Source organism: Anguilla rostrata, chromosome 9, assembly GCF_018555375.3.
Source record: "Anguilla rostrata isolate EN2019 chromosome 9, ASM1855537v3, whole genome shotgun sequence".
Taxonomy (NCBI): domain Eukaryota; kingdom Metazoa; phylum Chordata; class Actinopteri; order Anguilliformes; family Anguillidae; genus Anguilla; species Anguilla rostrata.
Window position 1 is genome coordinate 5,561,536 of NC_057941.1, and position 15,899 is coordinate 5,577,434.

The 15,899-nt window shown below is 39.8% G+C and overlaps 1 protein-coding gene across 3 annotated transcripts in view; it reads left to right on the forward strand.

Annotated features, from left to right (window-relative positions):
* doc2b (double C2-like domains, beta) overlaps positions 1–15,899 on the forward strand; it is a 191,428-nt gene that overhangs the window by 46,479 nt on the left and 129,050 nt on the right. For all 3 annotated transcript variants that reach the window (XM_064349921.1, XM_064349922.1, XM_064349925.1), the window contains 2 exons: positions 10,314–10,427; positions 11,370–11,528. In XM_064349921.1, the coding sequence (XP_064205991.1) occupies positions 10,314–10,427; positions 11,370–11,528 (273 nt within the window). The remainder of the gene's footprint in view (positions 1–10,313; positions 10,428–11,369; positions 11,529–15,899) is intronic.

Sequence of the window (15,899 nt, forward strand, 5' to 3'; positions counted from 1 at the left end):
TCATTATCTACATAGACATTTAGTCTTTCGATTGATGATTTCATTCAAATAAATCAAACAAATCAAAAGGAAGCCATGATCCTTCTGGTATCCTTCTGTGGCTATGCTGGGCCCTGACGCCCCATAAATAGCTGTGTGTTCTGGTGTCTCTGCAGAGGCAATTAAACATTCAAGAGAGGAGATGCCATGACACCCTAGATTTGTATGAATAGATAAGGGCCTCGGCATGGCTTTTAATAGCCAAAGGACATTCCCTTTTGTGTTTGTACTGGGGAGAGGGGGGAGAGAAACAAGTAGCGTTCTTATGGTCAGGTCAACCAGAGCAGGCTACTTAATAACAATGCAATATTGTGTGGGCTATCAAATTGTTGTCTCTCTCTTGTAGGCAGTAATATAAAAAAAAAACTAGATATCCAACATATGGTTTGTGAAATGTCACGTTCCAGCCTGATTCATGTTTTTGCCACAAAGCCATTGGTAATTCATAGCCTGCCAGGCAAGCGCAGTTCCTACAAATCAGCCAGGATTTGTCAGCGGTGGCTGTGGCCTGTGTGGGACATGCCCTGGTGAGTTGATGATTCTGGAAAAAGGTCAGCTGCTGTGGTACAACCTGTACCTGGGCCCCATGCCAGCAGGGGCCCTGGCTGTGAAGTGGATTTGAGCTCATGTCTGTCATGCTTTTGTCAGTGGGCTGGTGTTGTGGATAAACGCAGGACTGAAACATGTGGAGTGATCTCGTAACAGACCCGGGGGATCGAAGCAGCTGCAGTGGAATGGCTGAATGTATGCGAGTCCAGGGAGCATAGTCATCACATCACATTTATTGAGAATCATCTAGGTCAAGTGGGGCTTTTATCCACGATAAAAGCTGCTCTGGTTCTTTGACTTTTAACTGTTAATCTTGTACATGCAGAAGTGTTCTGGATGCCATTCTGGATACCATAATTTTATATAAATAAATGAGTAATAATTGTCATCCTAATGATTATGCCTGTGTGCTTCCCACACTGCCTCGCTAATAGGCTGGAGTTAGGGTGATGTGCCTTTAGCTCACAGCAGATCTGCGAGAGCTCAGTTTCAATGTTGCGCAATTGTGTTCTGTGCTGATTGACATTTTTGAGTCACTCTGTGCGTTTACATGCACAGTTGAAATCGAGCTATATTAATAGCTCGATTTGGCCAAAGATGAGATTTAATGGGATTATTGTCGTTGTCCCAATATACATGACTCGGAAAGAATCGATTTATTGACCAAGGTGTGTCTGACGTGAAGGCTTCCTATAAATCCTGCTTCCTCCAAATTTGTCGCAACTTTTTTGAATAGTTTTTCTTCCATTCATGTATTTTAGGATATTTAACTCCTTTAGTTGTGATAGCATGAAGCTGGTCTGCTTGTCCGTCCAGAAATGTGTTTTTTTTCGCCATGATACTAGGGAGGGCAAAACGGAGCTTTAGAATGTCCCCAGTAGTGTATGCGCGTGAGCTCGACAATGCATTTCTCACAGAAAAGGTTGTTTGTCGCCTTTTTTTTAGTTCATTACAGTGGTGATAGAAGTACTGTGCTGTTAGCCTTTATTGATCACCGTACAAGGTTAATGTGAAGTAGCTAGCACATTCGGACAGCACTAACCCATAAAAATGTACTTTGAATGGTACTTGCTCAATCGAACGGTAAATGTGAAAAACATTCGATTATAGTCAACAGCACCAACATTTTCTGTCACACCCTCAATAAATGGCAAAGGTCCCAGTAGAAGATTTAATTAAATCTTTTAAAGTTATATATTTCCTGAAATGTTATCGATTCCGCTTGGCCACCATGAGCGTATAGTTGCTGTGTAAATTACGGAACATGCGCAGAACGCCTAGGCCAATTTTTGGCCTATTGAAGCCTATACGTGCCGTAATAAATCGACCCCCAACCGCATTATCTAGGTATGTTAGTCCGACTCTGAAAAAATCGACTTTGTACGATTTCAGTCGGACTACAACGTCCAGTTTTAGCCGGACTAAAACAATAAATCGACTTTTTCAAACATCATGTAAACCCACTGAGTGCTGCTCTGATTGAGATATTCAGCTCTAATGCCTGTGTAGTAGTGATCTCTGAGTACCTGAGGAATGTCTGGTCAGGTGATGGTTGCCTAACGACACAGCAGGAATGCCCCACCGGGATGAGAAGTTGACACAAATCTATTGATTATGTATTTATTCTTATTGCTTGATTCATTTTTAAGAATCTTTTTTTTTCTTTCAGTTACCAGCTTAACCCAAATTGTTTCTTTATGTCTACTGTTTACATGTATACTAAAATTTGGCTAATTGAAAGGAATTTTGGTATTTTAGCAATGACTTCCCTAAACTGGTATTATGGGTTGCATGTCTATAGTTAATTAATTGGATTAACTTGTCAAAGGAGTAGATTTTGGCAGATGGTCAGGCAGACAAGCAAATGTGAAATGGCTGCAGATAGCAGTTGCACTGGGAATCATGTTTCAGGAGATTATAAATGAACAGGTTTTGTATTTCCATGGCTGATAATTTGATTTCCTCATTTGTATTCTACCTCCATCCTCCTCACTTTGAAGTCATTGCTTTGCTTGAGGGGTTTTCTGTTTTCATTTTTTTGTATTTAATTTTTCTCTTGTTGTAATTACGTCTTACATTTTCAGACATTTGATACTGACATACTATAGGTTTGATGTACTTTGAAAGGCTGATATTTACTCCAAAAAAGGGGCAGCATTTATGAACTTAATTTTCATTTGTATGAGACATACAGGTCATTTTGTTGCATGTCGATGCTGGAGTGTGCTGGAATGGATGTCTGTTTTTGAATGTCTGTAACAAGGAATACATTAGGTGCACAAATGAGGGAGCTTGCATTGTGTCATTGCATTCTTTTTCCCCAGAGTTTGAACTTCTTTATTCAGTAGCATCGAATGGGTCTAATGGAATGGGTGATACATGGTTTGCTAATTCAGAAGTTTCTTTGTCTCCTGCTACACCAGCACTATATTATCAGTCATGCACACATTGTATCTTCATACATACATGCCCCTGGTTCCCACCAAGTCAGGTAAAACAGTATAATCACTTCATGTTGAAATTTTCATTTTACAGGCTTACCCTTGAACGTCCAGTTGTCTGGGTTTGCTCTAAACCCAATTGATTGTCTCTTGAATTAATGTTCCTTGGTTAATCAAAATGAATTTATGTAAATTCTTCAAATGAGATCCATTAATATTGCATGAAAGTCTGTTTTTGGTAGGAAAAAAAATGTGTGCAGAGACTGATGGGATCATTGGTGTCAATGACTTTGGGCATGTGTGAGTGGGCGGGGATCCTGTGTTTTTTGTGTTTTGACTGTCACTGCTTGTAAAGTAGTGTTTCATTTCAACAGATTATACTGCATCAGTTGGTCAAATAATTGAATTAAATTCATCCATGTCTTAAGTTATCTTTTCATTATTTTATTTTTTTAACTTGAGCTAATGAAACATAGTGTAAATGTATTGAAACTCTCCCCTGCATAATAAAATTAAAAAAAAATGATCCTACATACAGAAATAAGAGAGTTATTTGATGGAGATTAAAGTGAGTTCTTTTTCAAGCAATTTGCATCGCTCTGCTTGAACAGGTTAATGGGTTATTGAGATGGCAGGTATGGCTAAGTTATGGCTTGGTGGGGCAGCATGCCCCATACCTATACAGAACAGAGAGTTTTCAAGGTTTCCTACAGAAATAACCACAATGACCACAGACCCAGCCATTAAAAACATTAATTTCTGTATGTTCTGACCTTACATCAACAGACAGAATTCACAAAGTACCTCACACATCCACACAATAAAGCTCCAAACGTAGGGGATTTTTTTTTTTTTTCTTCTTCCTGCTGATTACATCATCACAAATGCTCCAGGCCCACAAAGAATACATATCCCCATTGGACATTTAGCTACACCAGCCAATAAAAACATTGGATACTGTCGTAAGGTAAAATGTGTCTCGCGGTCAAGGGAGGTTTTTAGGAAGACTCAGGAGGCAGGAATTCAGTAGACCTGATATTTTTATTTATTTATTTTTTCCAGCAGCTGGTGTTATAGTGATGAAATATTTACCGTGGAGTAAAGACTTGGCAAAACAAAACAAAAATAAATAAATAAATATTTACAAGTATTTAGACTACTTACATTCATTGCAAAACATGTAAATCAAAGCAAAAAACTCACAGCAGTTATACAGACCTACAGTATTCCCCTCACAGTCCCGCACAGACTGGCTTTTATCCTCTTCAGCTAAAGTAGAGGGACCACAAACCACATTCAAATTCCCACAGGGCAATTAGTTAAACGATTTACAGAACCTACATGTGCATTTCTCTGCACCTTTCAAAAGGAATAAAAAATACAAATTTAATTTGTGTGAGCTTGTGTAGCGGGGCCTCATTTTGACATCAATACTTTTAACAGCAGGCATATATTTTGCATGTTTTTGGCTGATTATTACCACAGAGAAAGGGAGAGAGAAAAGAAGATGGCATATTTATACACAGGCAAATTAGATTAAAGGCCCTGATATGGGAGTGAATGGAATAGAAATGCAATAGCCTTGCGGATCATACATTTGTGTTATTGTCTCCTCACATGGAGCAAAGTATCACCCATTTTTTATTGCTTCACTTCTATTGCAAAAACATATTCATGGTTATAATTGTAAAATCTTATGAAATTATTCATAAGTCATATGTAGTGTAGCTTTCCTGGTCACATTTTTCTGTTAATCTGTTAATATTAACAAATGATGTAGTCACTCTTCATAATCTGATGCATTCTTCATGTTTCTTTGCTTTGAACATCCACACATATTGTACTGATTAATTGACACTGCAGCATTCTGGCAGTTAAAGTGAGTGGGAAATAAATTGTGCATTTAAAATCCATGGGGAGTTAAAACCTGCAAGATTCTGTGGGGGGACTTAAGTCATTTTTTAACACTGTTGATGAATGTTAGTCAGTTTGCAAATTAGTTTTAGACAAAATGGATTAAAAAAAAAAAGAAAAAAGAATAAAATCTGCAGTTAGAGGTCTCCGTAGACCTTTGACTGTGGAATTCTGAGGAAGATGGAAGCCACTAATAAGAGTCCCAAGAGGGTGGACGTTGCCTTGCCAATTCGGGTGCAATAAAAAAATAAAATAAAAAAGAATCTGATGAAAAGTATATTTTAATGCGAACACCATCTGACGGCTCGGTAGGGGAAGGCGAAGGTCGGGCGTTTATTCAGCCGAATGTCTGCTAACATCGTGTCAGTGATGGAGAGGGGCATGCTCTCTGCCTGCTCGGTCTGTACTGTGAACGAGTACTGATTTAAAAATTATCGTGCACCGTGATGGAAAACCTGAACTGAAAGGTAAGCTGAGGAGCCTGGCGCGGTCTGTTTTTGGGGGAAAGGAATTATGTGGTATTCCTGCTGAGACAGAGGCTAAAGGTTTAACTCACAAAGTTATATTTTAGGACATTGAATTATGATGTTTGTTAATTTCATTATATTCCAAACTAATACTTTATCTTTTTATGATTTATTATTATGCATCTGCATTTCTAGATATACTGATTTCTGTAAATATCCTCTAAATCAACACTATAATTTATGATTTGATTTTATGACTGGAAATTTGAGTATTTGTATTGCTTTTTATTTAGTGTTGTATTGCCCAGTATGGTTTATCATGGAAACCTGGCTTCCTCAAATGTTTGTAATTGCCACTTTCAAATGTGTAAAACAGCATGTTGAAGTCAAAATGGTCCTTTGCCAAACCTTAGATTCAAAATTCAAATCAAGATAACCCCATTTGTTTTTGCTTCTGTTTTTTTTTTCCTCTTCACCATGATGAATGTGAATGAATTTAATTGTGAATGTGTTTAATATATACAGGCTGATTCTTTACAAATGATCAATGCCTACGTGGAGTGAGCCAAAATGAGGGATTCGATTTTCTTATTGAAGCCATTATAAGTGAGTCCTCTGGTAATTTGGCTCAATATTGCATTACAACCCCTTGGCTTGGATAAGAGGATATGTTCAGCACCATTACCCTGTGTTAGATTTTTCTTTTTTCCTCTGCTCTTCCATCCTGATCACCAAGAAAATACCAAAGAAGAAGTAACCACTGACCCAAAGTAAGGAATAACACTTGATGCATGAATGATCTCTCATTGACTGCAGTTAAGGTGTCAAAATACAAGCTTGGTCTTGCTGTCCATGACTCCAAATCTGAAATGGTGCTGCTTATTCAATGTTGAAAGGGCCAGATTCAGTGTTGGGTTATGACCACACATTGAAAAAAAATCACAGGTAGGGACAAGTGCAATGGCCCGCATAGTCATTTAGGTTGAGTGTATTTTGTGTCGCCTCTGCCCAATCCTGGCTGAGCACGTTACCATGACCCCACAGGTTCACGTCCTTTTCAGACACAATGGCAGTCCACAGCTGTCTCTCTTTTTTGCAGTCGCGCTCTGATTGGAAAATTACAGTCCGTCACCCAAGACCTTTCGTGGCACACCCACAGCCAACTGGTGATATTTGAATGAGAGACGAATGTACTGCAGGCTTGTGCCCCGTTTCTCAAAATGTTATTTTTCTTTATTTTTCTGTGTTCGTTCAGTGAGTGAGACACACCAAGCTACGAATTATCTACCCTACACGCTGCATCAGAGCTTATCCATAGTTGACGTGCAAATTTACAAATTATATTACATTTACGTTTTAGGCATTTAATTGATGCTCTTATCCAGAGCAGCTTACAATTAGTGCACGAAGAAAGGGCCTAGATTTGTAAATAACTGACTTTCCAAGTAGCTATCAAAGAGAGTTCAAAGAGAGGTCAGGATATAATGCCATAATTAGAATCTCTCCAGTGGTTATTCCTGAATGGTACCGTACATCTCTGAGGTTGATCGCAGTTCATTACTTGTGATATACTGAAACCTCCAGGTCTCAGAGTCCCAATAAATCATCACGGTATCGCCCTAATGAGGGCAATAATGTCAAGGTGTGTCATATTGCAATAGGCTGTCTGGCAACCTTCTCTATTAAGATTTGTCGTAGACAATCTGTTGTGATGCCAGCAATCTCAAGATTACAGTGGGAATATGGGGTGTCAGTGTGGCTGTGTGGTAAAACAACTTAGCTTCTCAGTAGAAGATTATAGTTCAAAATGAGATTATGCTATTGAGCCCTTAAATAAGAATTTATTATTTATTTGCTGAATTGCAAATATCCAACAGTATGAAGGCATATTTAATATTGAACCTCGGTTTGCCTGGATAAAAACATCTATATAATACTTCCACTAACAATAGGTGTGATGGTGACAATTGAACTTTAAATTACAAGTGAAGACCTGCCGTGTCTACTTTAATCTTACAGGTTCTAGACGTGGTTAGAAATAGTAAATGTTTCAGTCAACTTCCAAGGTGAGGTACAATTTGTTTAAATGTACAGTTCACTGTACTACTGAGATAAGCAGTGCAGTCCATACAGACGCAGGAGTTACTCCCCCAGTTCTTGGAGCTTGGTTGGAACTGTGATGTGAATTACAGAGGCTGCTGTGGTGATGAAGAGCTGCAGTGGTGCGATAAAGAGAGCAGACCGTGCTGCCCCCCCCCCCCCCCCCCCCCCCACCTGTTACCTCGACACCCTGCCTCCTGGTCCTGATAATGCTGGCAGCTGGGTGAGATGAGGCCTTGGTTCAGCTTTGCATCGGATGGCCTGTGACAGGCGTGTCAGTTCACGCCCCAGCATGCTTTACTCTGCTCAGCTATCAATCTTTTCAGTCTATCTTTTCAATCTTTTTCAAATCTATCAATCACAGGTGACATGGTGTGCATAATCTGACCTATCCAGGAGACCAGTGGCTGGCTCAGTTGTAGTGCACCAGTTAAGAGTTTCAGAGAGAGCTGCAACAGTACCTCTACCTGTCAGTACTCCTACACCTGCACTGGAGGGACATAATTTGCTAAGGACAACTGATCCAGCTTGCTTCTATTTTTATTAAGGTCTTTCAGTTTCCAGGTTTACCAGCCATTTCTGTATGAAACAGCAGCGATTTCCAGTTACAGAAATTAAAGTATCAGGATTAGCCATGTGGATGGTTCATTGAACCAACACTCCTAGAATCAGATTTACTGAAAGATTGCAACTGCTTTTCCGATGCAAACGCAGTTGCTATTAGGTCACACCCTCTAAATGAGCCCAACTGCGTAAATATTCTGTCTAATTTACCAAAGCGCACATTGATTGCAACTCCCCTCATTGCTTGAGAATTTTTAGAACTCCTGAAAGCAGGCAGTAATTTGTCTGCACTGAAATGGCCTACAGCTCACGCACAGGCTTCTGGAGGAAGTTGTCAGGCTGTGCACACATCCTCAACAGTGAAATCATCTTCCCCTGTGGGCTGCATGGTGCGGCGATGATCCTCTCATGCATAACACTCTGGAAAGGAGACAGGATTTAAAATTTGTTGCACATATGTCTCTACTGATCACTTCTAATTTATTTTCAGGTAACATGAAATGATCTTTGTTGCAATAAGGATGCAATATTTCTATTGAAGTCATCAGTTAGCAGTTAGTATAAAAACACAGCTCTGAATTCAAACAACTGTTCTGGGTATGCGTTCAGTACATTATCTTTAATTATAACTCCATACAAGGGTTCCAGCAGGGTTGCCAGCTGCTTCTGTCTGTTCATTTAAGCTTACTGGACTGTACGAATTTAAGGAGTAATGTATCCAGCTTGCTAAAATTCCTTATTTGTTAAAATTTCAGTAGACTTAGACTTAGTCATCAGACAACCTGCAACACATGAAGAAAAATTCCAGGAAAAATGGCTTGCACATATAGACACAAGACAGTGGTATATTTATGACTGGATAACTTTATTATCATTTAACATCTGTGAATTGTGGATTAATTTGAATCCCTCTTGCTACGGGCTATTTCTGCCAAGTCTGGCATGTGCCTCCTATAATGCGGCTCCTATATGTGCACTGTACATGATTCAGCATATGCTTATTACTTTTCATTATTGTTTATTAGATTGTGTTGAACTCAGACACATGCACACACACACACACACAAATCACATCATGTTCTTGAGCATTATCGGTCCACAGAACTGCAGCTGCTTAATGACAGTAATATACTTACAAGTCATGAACAAGACCGGAGACAGTGGTCTCCGATCGGCTCACCGTCCATGACAGATTGGGGGGTCATGCGGGAGAAAAGCAGAGCAATGGCGATGTTCTGGTGAGCAGGAGCAACGGAAGGGAGCGCAGGGTTTCGGCTGAAATGAGATGCGCTGACGACGCCAGCCAGTAGGGTTTGAATGAAATCACAGCAGATGGGAGCTTAAAATTTGGAAGCCAAGCCCGTGGCGGTCCCTTAAAAAAAACAGTATTCATTTTCGGCTTGGCCTCGCTCCACTGAAGAGGGCAGACAGGCGTTCATCTGATGATGAGGTGCTGGGTCGCCCCATCTCATTTAGGCTGCGCACCAATGCCCCATTTCCATGCCGAAGGCTGTCTCTTACCGCCCCCCTTTATTGCCCACTCACAAAAAGTTCTGAACTGTTTGGAAATGTAACTGTTTGTATGTGACAAGGTCATTTTATACGTGGAAAACTGTATCGCACATCGAGGTTCGCCCACGGGTTATGACAACTGACATTTCTGTTGTTGTGGCTTTCTTATTTCCTTACTTTTTTTTGTAAATCATAGCCTACTAATATTTGCTCTCCACTAAGTTTGTCTTTAATAATAAGTATAACCAAATGCTACACTGAGGTAATTCACTGCTACTGGAATTTTGCACAGTGCTTTATATCCCACCCAATTACAGAGTAGCCAGATTTTAAATCATCTTATGTTAGTAATAAGTAATGCGATTAGCATCAGTGGTCAATTAATTTCACTTCATTTTGAGAGGTGGTTGATAGCCTCATAAAAATGGAAATGTTTTAGAACTAAGTGTTGAAATTGAGACTGTTCTGTCATTTATTTCAAGAAAATAGTTTTGCAAAGTTTGGTTTCATATTTTTCATTAAATTTGGTCACTGCGGGTGCAGAACTCGATGCTGGAATGCTGGATGAGCCTGACGCTGCTGGTCGTCAGGCTTGGCGGTAGAAGGTAGTAAAAAAATGCTGCCTTTCCAGTGTCAATACCCAGTTCTAGTAGATAGTGAGATGCATTCCTTTAGACATGGTGTAGTGCTCTGTAACTGACCGGCTCTGGGATGTTTTTGCACGCAGTGGTCTCCAGCGACAGCGACAGCGAGTCGGAGCTGAGCGAGTCCAGCCTGGAGAGCAAGGCCTTCACCCCCAGCTGTCAGGACGTCCCGGACAGCAAGCAGCAGGATTCCTTGGGTAAGCCCCCAAAAAAGTCCTGGCTCCTTTTACTGTCAGAGGCTTTTGGGCTTTTTCCTTCGCTTTATAATAAATTAATCATACACTGTCAGCTCATTTGTGGCCATCTTGTTTCAGAAAGGATATTACTCCCAAATGTCTGAGTTGCTCAGCACCAAGCCCAGCCATCACAACTGTAATCCGTTATAGGCATCCATTATGCATGTATAGGTGTATATTACGTTTGCATATGTGCATGCTTTTTGGCGTGACACATACATTTTGAAAGAAACACTACGCAATCCCTTGTCCATACAGCTTGTAGGTTTCATGTCCAATGCCTGAACACAGGTTTGTGTGATGGTCAATTATGTCTGAGCCAAACCTTATAACCTGGCAGTCTCACCATGCTAGTAAGAACACAAAACACATCTCTGTACCCATTTTCTCTTGTTCTGTTTGTCAGCATCCTCCGAGAGCCTTGTTACATTTCAGACCAGTCTTGATACGGTGCTAGCTATTCTCAGATACTAGACAGCATGACGGGACTGGATTGACCTGAATGGCCTGCTCCTGTCATCAGGCACTTCCTTACTTTCTTAACAACAAGCATTGACGGCAATGGCGGCTGGCTTACTATTTGTATTAGGCTCGTTTTGTTTATATAGCACCGTGCATCAACAAGGGCGTAAAATTGTATGCGATGTAAATAGTAGTTATAGCATGATTATGTATTTTTGAACTGTGGTGAGAATCTTTGTATGTCGCGCTGTTCTTTTGAAGCCTGATATTATCTTGCTGTGGCTGATGGAACACCAAGGACCACGATGGAAATAAGTCCTGGACTTTTTCGTGTTGCCCTTGACAATTTCTTCACATGCTTTTCACTTTTGATACGCGTGTCTTAATTTTGTCGAATAAACTAAACGGAGCTAAAAGGACGGCAAACCTCTTTCTCCACAGCAGCGTCCAGAGGAGGGCCACTCCAGACACCCCCCAGTATAAGCAGAAAAGCCTCGGTCAGCTTCCCGTCTGAGAGCCGCTGCAGCCTGGGCGGCGAACGTGGCGCTTTCCTGCCGGTTGCCGAGGACTACGACACCGACCACAGCCGGCCCTCCCTGAGTGAGTATCGCCACGTCGCCCCCCCGTCCTCCCCCAGCCTGCCACAGCTGTAAATCTGCGCATTGTCCGTCTGAGTATAAGGGGGGGGGGGGGCTGTGACTCTGCTGTTTTCTGAACCGACACTACGATTTATGGGTGAAAACACTGGGGCTGTAAATCCAGAGCAACAAACCTCTAATACAGGGCACCGAGAGCCAGGGTCTAGAGGGATCTGGAGGCCTTTCAGCAAGCAGATAATGAATTTTCAGATAATTGATTCACAGCGTGTGATTTAGGTTCCGGTCCAATCGGCTATTACCATTACTCCCACATAATTACTGTTGTTAATGTTCACAGTTGTTGTTTTCCTGTTATTGTTTTCTTTGGTTTGTTGTTGTTTTACGCAATGATGGTTGAAATCTCCCACAATGTATAGTATCCTTGTTTACATGTAAATGATTTCCTTGAAAACATACATTAAATACATTGCTGAATGCAAACATAACACCTTAGAAGATGAACCGATTTATATTGCTTTCTTTATATTACATCAATGAATGTATTTCACTAATATAATATGAGCTCTGTGTCACTGTAAGTCAGTAGGCTATGCTGAATTTGAGTTAAATTCTGCCGTTGCTCACTACAGCTTTGTGTTGCGTAACTGTCACATTTGGATACCCTTTCCCCGCTCTATCACAGTGTCTGAGGAGCTCTACTCAGTCGGTGGACTGCAGAATAAGCACCTTATGTAAACCCATGTTAACATCTGGGCTCTCGCAAATACTGCAGGATTAGCAAAGTATGCGACAGCAATGAGAGGCTTATAATAGCCACATTCCAAATTGGAAGGAAAATGTAAAAAATAAAGGATGGAATTATTTGAAAAAAAACAGGCCCAGTATGATGTGTCTAATCTGTCTGCTCCATTCTCTCTTCTCTGTCCAACCCTCTGCTCTCTGCTTTAAGGAAGCTAAACCCCGTTAATCCTCATTTGCACAATTATGCTATGTGGAAAAAGTTGCCTGTCCCCAATTGATGTAGCTTGACCTGAGATAATGACTCTCCTCAAGTAGTATCTTTACATACTAGTGCAAGGGGACATGCCTTTTATTTCTTTTAGCACTCAGGACCTGAAACCTTGTTAAATTCATGGGGACTATGAGAATGGACACTTTCTTTTACTTGGGTTCAGTTCCCAACAAGTGCATGGATTTTAGAAGAGCCATCTTATGCTGGAGGTGGTGGAAATACATGCATTTTCTATCACTTCCTGGTTTGATTGTGTGCTTACATGTGGTACAGAACAATGGATTAGACTAGTTAGTTGTACTGTATAGCGGATTAAATTTGTTTGCTGCATAAAATTTTGCAGTTAAATTCCCTGTATAGCAAATCCGATGGTTATCAAAGGTAAATTGAAGCTTTTCACACTATTTGTTCCTCTTTATTTATAGTGCAGCGCTGTTGCATCCTGTTATTGATCACTGTAAAATGGTGTTCAGGCTTTGTACTGTATACGCAAGGTTTCCATGGTCACCCATTTGCGTTCAGTCTGTATTTTTCTTATCAGGATGCCAGAGGATTGGTCAAAATGCTTGCTCATTTTAGAATGTCTTTTTATTATTTTTGTAAGGGCGTCCTATGATGGGTGCACTCTAATATTCTAACATAAATATTCGAACTAACATAAACTTTGGCTTTGACATTTTATGTGCACTTTGCCAACATGGTTTCTATAAATATGCATGTTTCACATGTTTAGTTAACTTGTTGGTGCAATCCCCTAGTGGCCATGAGATTGTTCAACTGAGACCTTCAGTGCTCCTGCAACCAAACTATGAGTTGAAAACACAAACTCTGTGTTCAGGCTTTATTAGTGGACAATCCAGGACAACTATAATGAAGACATGGTTGTCGCACCTGTCCTCCATTCACCAAGCACCCCCTCCCTGCAGTCTAATCTGCAACTGCACCCCAACCCAAAGACACACTGGACAATAGTGTCTATCTGGGCATTCATCAAATCATTCTTTCACAGCTAAAAATTATTATACCATCATAGCAACAAGATAAAGCCTTGAACAGCCAAAGGTATGCCAGTACAGCTGTGAAAAATTCTGCTCACTGAGCGTTGAAATGAACAAGAGGAATCATAGTAAAATTATATTATGCCATTCTACTATCAATATCTGTGACTAAATATGGAATAAATATAAAATCTTACCTTTGGTTTTACAAGAAAAAAAAGTTCAAGTGTCAAGGTTCAGTGGTCATTTGTTGTCTTCAACGATCCGTTTGTGAAATATACATTCATTTGTGACACGTTGTTTACGGTGCTGTTGCCCTTTTTAGTACAACCAATTTATCCAGTAGGTGACTGTATAAGCTTTCTAACGATATATAATATGTCTAATTTTACTTCTGGAATAGCGTTTTATAGCCCAGCGTAACAAAAGTTGTGAATCGTCATCACCCCCTCAGGCATGTCAGCAGTAAAAGACACTGCACCAGGTGAAACGTTATCGATGAGTTTTGTAATTTCTTGGAAAATATTATAATTCTTGAGAACTTCTGAGCATGGCTAAGGCATATGTTACAAAAAGAACATGGATTTTTCATGGTTTTCATTTGTCATTTTAACTTATGACATAATGCACCTAAAATGGTTAAAGATGAGGTCTCAGAATCCCACACATTCAGAGAAGCTCATTTAGATCTTTAGATCTGTTTCCATATCAGGTTATTACATAGTGCAGAGAATAAAGTCCCATTTGAAATAGACATGTGTTGCATTGATTTTCTTAGAGAAAAAGACAACTGAAGCAAATGTGTACCCCAAATGCCAGACTGTTTTCCACAATCCTACTTTGGTTACATAAACATTTGCATCATTTTTTTGAAAATTCATATCATACTTTCATATTATACATCATTCAGCTTTCTTTGCAGTGAGACATGCATAAAAATACCTAATCATCCTTATCATACTGGTGATTATTGAGCTGTAAGTCATATAATCATGTTTTTATTCTGCTGGATGGTCCTGATTTTCTGATTGGTTGTACTTGTTTACAGCAAAGAACGTGTGGGCTTTGCTGGATGAATGATTACCACTTATTGTTCTTAATATCAAGTGGGTGATTCAGTCTAAACACTTGGTGGGCTTCAGGAAATACACACAATTCAGTGCTGCAATTAAAGTTTTATCAAAATTCATCTCTAACACAGCTCTTTTAAAATGGCCCTCGGGTACTTCTACTTAAAAACATATTTTGTGAAATTTGTGAATGCTCTTACTTTAGTATACTCAGAAACCCACTGTTGATTTTTTAAACAGTGTCAGGTCAGTACATGCAAAAGATTTGAAAATGATGTTATTGAAAATTTTGTAGTATTCTAAAAGGCTGAATCCACAGGAAATTTGTGTCAGTTCATTTTCTCTGTAATTGTGTAATGAAAACCCACTGTTGTAGTTAGTACTCCTATGCCGGTCGGGGGAGACATCACGTCCAATTTGTGTTCACGTATTTGTTGCCAAATACGTGAATACAAATTGATTCTCTGTGAATGAATACTGACTGTATTCCAGAAAGCTTTTTTTTCTCTCTGCCAATCACCAGGGATGTCTTAGCTATGCATTTGGCAATGCAATTGCAGTAGGTAGCAATTGGCCCCCAAGTTAAAAGACAGCCTGTCCCACTTATGAGATATTAGTCACTGATTACTGTAAACAGTACAGCAACCAAATCTGGAACAATCTATTGTTACAGAATTGGAACTGTTAAACCTGGAGTGTAGTAAAGTGAATAGAAATTGTACGTAGCAGCTCACCAAATTGGGTGGGGTGATGGGGGTGCAGAAAATTATACCAGGAAGGTAATTAGAGCAATGTGACTACACTGGCAACAATGATTGTTTTTGTACTTGCTGTGTTGTCCTGCGTCACATGAAATTTAGGCCGTGCACGCTCACATGCCAAATTTAGCATGTTTGAATAGAAAATTGACTCACACAGTAAGTAAGCATTTGAAAACATTACAAAGCACTGCCTGCTTGTTAAAAGTAGCCTGTTGTAACGAAACAGATGAGGATCCAAAAGCGGTACAGAATCCTTTTTAATTTACAAATAAAGTTTGTACAATCAATATCTGTAACTGTGCTATACAAATAAAGTTTGATTGTAAAATGATGTGGTGTAATTACACAAAAATTCCTCTTGTTTATTTTGCTATTCACTTGGCAGCGTTTTTCTCCACTGTATTGCCATAGCTTCAAGCTACTGTTGGCTTTATCTTGTTGCTCTGACAGAATACAAATTTTTGGTGGTGAAAGAATATTTCTATGAACTCCTAGATAGATGCAAAGGGGTTAAATACTTTAAAGCCATTC